We start from the raw sequence: 9327 nt of genomic DNA, 5'->3' as shown, positions 1-9327 counted from the left end.
TGAGTGATGAATCTTTTATATAAAACACAACAAGAAATACTAGCATATACGAAACTATTAATTACATTGGTAACACTTTAAAAACTGGAAGCTATTTAAATCTATATCAAAAGACTTAAAACAAAAACTAAAAATTAAATTAAACTATTAGTAAACAAGAAACTGTAAAATTTTTAATAAACTATTAAACTATAAACCTAGACTAAATATTTAAACAATTAAACACCTGTTGAAATATTCACTTTTAAAACAAAACACTACTTACAATAAGCATTCACAAAAATGTTCAAGATATTTTGTTGCTTCAAGCTACACACCAAACTAACTAACTGGTTACATATAAACTGCCTGTCATGTTATGATGTTTTGTTGCATCAGTATTTAGTTTTAAACATTTCGTCATATGATTCTCATTGGCTCGTACATTCAACCGTATTAACTCTAAATAATCTCTGAGCTCAACTTTAAAAAATAAATAATGCAAGTATTCATTCCAAAGTTTTCAATTTTACAACATATGTAAAGAGTTGCATTTCATGAAATGTTTATTTCATAGTTTAGATTTAAACAAATGTAAATTAGTCACGTGTACAAAATAAGCCAATCACGGTAGGTGTTTAATTTTAACTGACAAAAATGACTCTTATCAATTTACACAGGGTTTGTTTTTGAAAACATACTTTTCAGTATGCTCTTTTTTACTAACTAGATCCAGGTTTATCCAGGTTTAATGACCCGGATCCGGACTTTTTTTTTTAAATTAGAATCCGGCCGGAACCGGACCTGGACTTTTTTTTCAAACTAGAATCCGGCCGGATCCGGATATCAGACAAAAATAGCAATATCCGCCGGACCCGGACCCGGATAGTGAGTCCGGTATATCACTAGTTGTAATCTTAATCTTGTATCTTCTTATACATTTAATTTACACAAATCTCATTCGAAAGCTAAAAACTAGTTGAGAACTAAAGACTTGTACTTAGCATTTTAGATCTTGCCGTAACTTTCCCACCCTTAGTATACAACAACTTTGAAAAAAAAAAAATTACAAGTTAAGTGAACCATTTAAAACAATTAAGAGTAAAATTTTTACATAACAGAATAAAATTGAGATAGGACTTTTTAGCATACCAGTTGGTACTATAAGCAGGGGTCGGCAACCTCACGAGATACCGGCCAAGTTTAATTAGAAAATCGTTTACAGGTAAAAAAAATATCGAGAAAATTATCTAAACTATAAAATACACATAAAAAAGTGTTTAAACAATAAAAACTAACTAAACAGCAGTTTACTCACAAGCAAAAATAAAAACACTATTAGTAATATTTTTTAATAAAACCTTAAACTTGCATGTAATAACTGTTGTTTTAGCTGAAGTTTACATCGCAGGCCAATTATTTTCAGGTTTGCGTATCACGTTTGGTCCGTGGGCTGCAGTTTGCCACCCCTGTGATAAGTATTTACACATGTAAGATTCAGGTGATAACTTTTAATTTAAAAGCAAAACGAATAAATATATTAACTTTTAAAGCGTTCATTTTTTTAAGCAAGTTACTTATAAAAAGTTGATCAAACGAAACACAAACAGAAACAACACTAAACAAGTGTTTATATAAAAACATACTTAAAAATACACTACCTAAATAGTGATTTTGGCATATTATTTAGATTATGATGTAGCCTAAGGTTGTAGTATTTAAATTAATCTAACAAAATACAAATAAGTTGAAAACATTTATTTATTTCTAAATACTAATATATCTTACAAAGTTTTTAGTTTGAACTTTTTAAAATTTAGACTTTTGTTTACTTTTATTCGTTTTTTTATTATAAATTAGTACTTTTAAGGCGCTCAGATAACTTGCTGAGTTTATATAAGCCTTTTTAAATAATAGTAGCTTGTCTGTCAATAAAATAGGATGTTTTATTGGCTATTACATTGTTGTTTTTAATAATTTTTAAACTTGACAAAAAACATTAAGACAGATCTTTTATCAATTAAAAGCAGTTTATTTAGTTTAAAAATTAACTTAATTTAAAAACTAATCAAAACTTTTGTAAGTTGTGAGTGTTTGAATACTTTAGAAGGTTAAATAGTTTTATTTATTTTAGTATATAATTTTTTTAAAAGAGCTTTTGCTTAGTAAAATGGTCCTATCAATAAAAATAAATATTTTCAATTGTACAATGCTATCAAAAATAAAATAGTTATAGACTTTCTTTTAATTTAGTAGAAAAAAAAAACTTATGAGCTAGACAACTAGCTTATTGCAGCAATTTTAGATGTATATTTAGTAATGACTGTTTTTCAAACAAAGATTCGGCTTGAATCAGATCCAAAAAAATTTAATTACTTAATTGTTAAAAACAAAATTTGAAAGAAAGACACTTACAAATTATGTATAGCATAAACAAAAGTGAATGCCTTTTCAAAGAAAATTGTTATCAAATAAATTTTTGAAGGCTAAAATTAAAACAGATAACTAAACTAAAACCATAAACTATTTGCATTTATTATACATCGATGGTAAAATTAATAAAATCGTAAGTATTAGTTTCATAATATTCAAGTTTAACTGTAATAAAAAAAGTTGAGCTTAAAACAAATTAAGTTTATGAAAAAATAATACCACTATAATTTTAACAAAAACTAAAATCAGATATTTACTCGTTATTTTTAGTCAGGTCTTGCAAAACTGCACGTTTTCAAAGTGGCTTCAACCATTGTCGATATTTGAATTGTAAAAATTTTTGAAAACCAGCTAAATTGTTGTTTTATCAATTTTTTAATACATAATGCAATTAATTTTTTGTGTGTTAGCAAATAAAGTGACTATATGACAGTAATTTTGTCATCAAAAATATATTGCTATCGTCTAATAATAATATAAAAAAGTATGATGAGAGATACATTATGATTAATCTCCTCTGTTACTTACAAAATACGTCCAACATTTTTTTTGTTTGAAAAATTTATATTTTTAACATTAAAAATCGGTGTAAAACAATTAAAAAAGAAATAAACATTTTTCATATTGTAGTTATTAAAAAATTTGCCGCATCTTTTACCTTAGAAAAAATTAATGACTTTATTTGTTACCTATTTTTGATAAAAGTAAACTAGTGCATTCATTTTTGTTTTTAATAAAAATAAAACGTTTATGTTTGATTATATTCGACACTTAGATGGTATTTTTGTCAATTTCAATCAAAATCTGTGAATACTAATTACATTTAATAAAACAAAACTAATCACGAGTTACAACATTTTCAATTTTGCTGCACTGTCGTTGCATATGTGTCAAATTTTGTCTGTATTGTTACATAAAAGTCATCCTTCAGTTAATTAGTAATATTTCTTAAATCAACAACTTTAAATTAGTATTTTAGTTAATACATCAGTTGAATATGAATAGATTAGTGTTAGAAGTTATACAAAATTAAATCTAAAACTATTTAAGACTTTTGATTCAAATATTAAAAGTTTTTACTTTATGTAAACTATTTTATTAAGTTAAAAAAAATTATCAGAAATAAGTTAAGTATATTTTAAATTTGTATTTCTACTTAAGTGAAGAAAGAATATTTTAATAATAACTATCTAATGCTAATTTTGTTTAAAAAAAAAACGTTGTTCAAACTGTGTTTAATATACTTTTTGTTTTATTTGTGAAGGATTTTTACTTTTAAAGAACGGAGTACGAAAATAAAATTATTCTAATTTATACTCTCGGCTTTATAAATAATTTAGTTTTTGTGACAAAGCAACAAACAATGGCACTGATCGGAGTAAAAGTGGGAGGATATGAGTTGGTCGAACATATTGGGAGCGGGGGTTATGGAGAGATTTACGTGGGAAGAAATGAGGAAACCATGGTTGAAGTTGCAATAAAGTTAGAACTTTGCGGAAACAGAACACCTAGACTTCACAATGAATAACACTTATACAAAGTAAATTATATTAGATATTATTGGTATGCTAAATAACTTTGATTTAGGATATAACAAGTGATTTAGTAGTAATACTTAATGTTATAGTAACTATTTTTTAATGTTCGGATTTTTACTTAACTAATGTAAGTTATTTTTTTATCATTATTGTTTAAAACTTAAAAACAAAACTTTATATAATAGACACTGAGAATTAGCATGCTTTTAAGACACATTACACTAAACTAATTCAAATGTATAGTATTTTGTTAAGCTAACTTGAAAACGTGCTTTTAAGCAACTAAATACAAAACATCAGTTGTATTTTATCATTTAAATATTTTACAAACTTAATTAATTTAATGTCAACTTTTATTATACAAAGGTAGTTTAACGCACTTAAGTTGCTGCAACTTACTAACAGTCACTAAAGTCAAGAATTGTTCCATGTTTGAAAAAGACTATCAGTTTTCTACATAAATTAAGTTTTATTGAATAATATAAAGTAAAACTATATAGTTAACAGTATACATATTTATTGTAACAGTTTAATGTTCAAATTGAAATAATATACAGACAATTTCAAATCCTAATGTTGTTCCTTCAGTAAAGGATTATGAGGAGAATGTAATGATTCTAGGAAATAGTTACAATGTATTAGCTATGGATTTGTTGGGACCTTCGTTGCAAGATTTATTTGACCATTCTCATCGGGTGTTTTCTCGGAAAACAATTTCAATGCTGGCCATACAAATGATAAGTGCACTTGAATTTGTTCATTACCACAATATTGTACACAGGTTGACTTGAATATTAATATTGTGAATGTTTAATAACGTATTTCAGTCTTTCGTAAATTTTTGATGCAATAGTAATTAGTTCAATATTTATTTATAAATGCACGTGGATACTAAATACAATGAATAAAAAATGAATATTTAAGACGTCTTATAAAGTTGTTAAATTAGTTTGTTACTCTTTTATAAAATGTGTTAAGTTTTATCATTGTAAGCCCTTTATTAAAACAATGTTAAGCAAAAAGAAGCAAAATATTTATTTACTTTTTATACTACAGGGACTTAAAGCCGGCGAATTTCGTTATGGGGCTGAATAACAATCGCAACTCTGTCTACATTATAGACTTTGGATTGGCTAGTAGATACATGAGAAATAAAAGGCACATTCGTAGTGAACGAATTCATTATCCTCTAGGTACTATCCGGTTAGACAATTGTTTATTAAACTATTTAATTAAAAACTAATGTAAAATTACTTAAATATTTATTTTAATATTTAATTATTATAACTGTTCTAGTAAAACAATGTATAGTTTTAATAGTGGATAAAAAATTGTTTCAATTGTAAATAATGTGTCCGTTTATTTTACAACAGATATATGTCTATTCATACTACTGACTGCTGGAATCATTCAAGAGCAGACGATCTTGAGAGTCTTGGATACGTGTTACTTCAATTCTTTACAAAATTACCATGGACCGGATTGCAGGCATCGTCGAAAAGACTGATGTTTGAGAAGATTCTTGAACGAAAAATGACGAGAAACATTGATGAGCAGTCTATGGGATTCAACCCGCTTGCTAAGTATATCGCTTATTGTAGGTGAGGTTTCAAACAATTTATTTAGTTTTTACGGTTTGAACTTAGACAGTTACAACAGTCGAAAATAAAATTATTTTGAAAACTTTCAATCAGTGTTTATAATGAGATTTTATTTATTAGAAGTCTGAGGTTTAAAGAGGAACCAGATTATGATAAGCTGAGACGCATGTTCGAAAAACCAGATGACAGGTTTGTATTTTCTTTAATTAGTTCTGAAATTGGTGTCAGTAAATTATTTGAAAAATAAACGTAAATGTCATTGTAAGTAACTGGAGCTAAAGCAACCAATAAGTCATCTATTAATATAATTTGATTAAATTATTAGTTTATCATTAGAAGTTTTGGATCTTATGAGTTACTCAAGCTAAATTTAAACCGTTTAAACTAAAAGAAAAGTGTTAGGTTATATTCATATTAACCATAAAATAGTTAATCATTACAGAAGTTATCTTAAGTTCAGCAAAAAATACGACTGGGACCATATTTTACCAAGGAGCTGGGCTAACAACAGACTAAGAAGATATCTAATGGAACAGCTATAAATTATTTGAAGCCTGTTTTAAAGTGAGTCATACGTTTTGTTAATTGACTCATACATTACATTATTTAATCTTTTCTAAATATTTAGCCGAAAGTTTAAAAAATATATCAACACTCAGTCATTTAAAGAAAATACTTTTTAAAACAAACTTAAAAGATATTTTTGTAAGTATTTCTGGCATATATGTGTACACACAACAATAACCGCTTAAATTTAAAAGAGTTTTTTAGATTAATATTTTTCCTATTATTTTTGTAGCTGTGAATAACAAAATGTTATATGATTTCATGTGGTGTAGTTAAATATATTTGATATAATTTTAATTCATCATTTTTATTTATAAGGTCCACAGCATAAGTCTGGTATATTTGCATTTCCCACCCGATCGAATCCCACCCGCGCAAAATTTCCATCTAAAATTAATAATATTTTTTAGTTATAATTTCTTATTTAGTATTTACTATCAATGTTTAATAGGGTCGAAATTTACCCGGTCAGTACTTTTTTTTTATTAGTTGATCTTTTATTTTATATATTTATTTTCTCGTGCAAAAATGATCTTTGGTGTAAAATTGTCTTCGTAGGTGGCGAAATAAGTCACAGTTTTGTACAGAGGTACAAATTAAAAAAAAACTAACATATATTTTAATGCATTTTTTCACCATGCGGTGTTGCAGTTATAGCTTTCAAATTTCAAACACGAAGTAAAAAAGCGTAATATCTAGGGATTTTCATAAAATTTCAAACGGGACTTATCAGAATATTGCAAATTAATAGGGAAATTAGAGCCGTGTAAAAATGAAATCAACTTTATAATAAGTAAATATTTGCAATTGTACAAAAGCAGTTTTTAGCTGTGGCCCTTTTAAAATAAATTTAAGAACTAGAATAGTCGTGAACGTTAGATATAACAAGCTGTAAAACACTGCTAAAAAAGATTGCATTTTTAAATTTTAAGCAGCTTAAATAAAAACAGCTTAGTAAGTACTTATGTTTTGGATTACACACCGTACTTAACTATTTTTATTTATTTTAACCATTTAAAAGATTTCTTTTACAAGTTAAAAAATGAGTATTTATGTTAGTGAAATTATTCTGCTTAACTCCACTATACGAAATTAATATTTTTAAACACAGATTCTTCAGTTAGAAGACAACGTATTGCATCCCAAATAAACGTTCTTGAATGAGTTTTATATTTAGTTGTTAAAAATGAAAATAATATTGTCTAACCTGTATCTTCACAAAAAACCTTTTTAATTGTACATTGATTTCATTAATTTTTGTTTGTCTTGGATTATAAAATTACTGATTGAAATTCTGTAACGTTTTTCTTACTACTGCATGATAAAAAATAATAAATAAAAAACTGATTGTTTATTGTCTGTTTTCTTATCAACTAAAAGTTTTATGAACGTTGAAAAATGACAATAATTAAACAACATTAAACAAATAAAAGCTGCAATTTTTGCTAACCACTAATACATAATTTAAAATACTAAGATGCATTGTCAATTTTTTATTTGTTATTACTAAAAATACATAAACAAAAATTTTAATTAACTTCATCTAAACTAGAGAAAAACTGTCAAGAAAATAGTAATTAAAACTAGAACTAAATAACCATGAGTATTACCAGTTATCCTAAATTAAAATTTTTCTGACGAGTCTCATGTATAAAAAGGAAAAACTGAATTCAGGGTTGCCACTAGTTTGAGATGAATTTCTTCCAGGTTTTTGAAAGTAGACGTTTTTTGAAAAAAAATATATTAGAAAATGCAAGCAGGATCATTTTTGCACGGACGTTACTTTCGCACGGCGACATTTTTACACTTTAAAACTTTTGCACGACGTTGAATTTGCATTGCGACATTTTAGCATAGCATCACTTTCGCACGGCGTTATATTTTCACGGATATACTAATGAACTGCGAAAATTTTAAACAATCAGTCAATTTTGAACGGAACTTTACTTTTGCATGCTTCTAATTTTTATTTAGTCAATGAAAATTTAAATAATTTTAATTTTTATTAATCCTAATAATATTCGATTTTAAATTCGAGTTGTTTTGAATTCATAAAATGTGGTAGTTTTTAATAAAGTTTTAGTGTAAAGTTTTAATTCAAAGTTTTACGTAGAAAATATAATAACTTACTACAATTCACTAATTCATATTTACAACCTTAATTTAAATAAACTAGATGAATAGACATTTTACAATTTTAAATAAAAACAATTTTAATAATTTAAATGAAAATAATCTCAATCTCATTAGTTTTCAAACAGAAAGATGAATTTAATTTTGTAAAGCTTTAAAACACGGATCTTGAGTATTATTTTTTACTTATATTCTCTTGATATTAAAATTATAACAAACATAAGAGGCATTATTTATTTTATTAACATAAGTGTTATAAACAATGTAGACAGTAAGAAAAAATAATTGATTCGTGTACTTTTATTTTATATAGAAACCTAACAACCAACTGTAACGCAAATAAGTAATTTAAATAAAGGTCAAATACTGACTCATGTCAATAGTCATAAAGACATTGACGCTTTAAAAGAGATAATTTATCATAGTTTTCAAAACCATACGGAGTTTACAACAATCATATCACAGTTGCTTTTAACATTAAGAAGTTTACAACACACTATTAAGGAGCAACTTCTATCATAGTAGTACGGAGCTACAACTATCAAATCACAGTAGTAATAAGTTTACAACTATCATATCACAGTAGTGACGAGTTTACAACTATCACATCACAGTAGTGAGGAGTTTACAACTATCACGTCACAGTAGTGAGGAGTTTACAATTATCACATCACAGTAGTGACGAGTTTACAACTATTACATCACATTAGTGAGGAGTTTACAACTATCACGTCACAGTAGTGAGGAGTTTACAACTACCACATCACAGTAATGAAGAGTTTAAAAATATAATATTACAGTAATGATACGTTTACAACTATCACATCACATTAGTGACGAGTTTAAAACTATCACATCACAGTAGTAATAAGTTTACAACTATCACATCACAGTAGTGAAGAGTTTACAACTATCACATCACAGTAGTGAAAAGCTTACAACTATCACATCACAGTAGTGAAGAGTTTACAACTACCACATCACAAGTAGTAAAGAGTTTACAACTATCACATCACAGTAGCTATTAGTTTACAACTACCACATCACTGAAGTGAAGAGTTTACAACTATCACATC

At 26.5% G+C, this 9327-nt stretch overlaps 1 protein-coding gene across 1 annotated transcript; it reads left to right on the top strand.

Annotated features, from left to right (window-relative positions):
- Window positions 1-3775: 3775 nt before the first annotated feature.
- Window positions 3776-6093, top strand: LOC145836838 (casein kinase I-like). Its single transcript, XM_082944610.1, has 6 exons — window positions 3776-3877; window positions 4508-4731; window positions 5007-5153; window positions 5324-5533; window positions 5672-5740; window positions 5994-6093. The coding sequence occupies exons 1-6, from the start codon at window positions 3776-3778 to the stop codon at window positions 6091-6093; spliced, it is 852 nt and encodes a 283-aa protein (XP_082800736.1).
- The last annotated feature ends 3234 nt before the right edge of the window (window positions 6094-9327 follow it).

This window comes from Thalia democratica, chromosome 5, assembly GCF_965202585.1.
Source record: "Thalia democratica chromosome 5, ktThaDemo2.hap1.1, whole genome shotgun sequence".
NCBI classification, from domain to species: domain Eukaryota; kingdom Metazoa; phylum Chordata; class Thaliacea; order Salpida; family Salpidae; genus Thalia; species Thalia democratica.
Note: the sequence above shows the minus strand (reverse complement) of the source record. Positions and strands in the feature narration are given on the sequence as shown.

Bases quoted from the DNA above. Each gene is read 5' to 3' on its own strand.
- LOC145836838 (XM_082944610.1), top strand. From the start codon at position 3,776: ATGGCACTGATCGGAGTAAAAGTGGGAGGATATGAGTTGGTCGAACAT. The intron at 3,878-4,507 runs GTTGAAGTTGCA...AATAATATACAG, and splicing joins GAAGAAATGAGGAAACCATG to ACAATTTCAAATCCTAATGT. The intron at 5,154-5,323 runs GTTAGACAATTG...ATTTTACAACAG, and splicing joins TATCCTCTAGGTACTATCCG to ATATATGTCTATTCATACTA.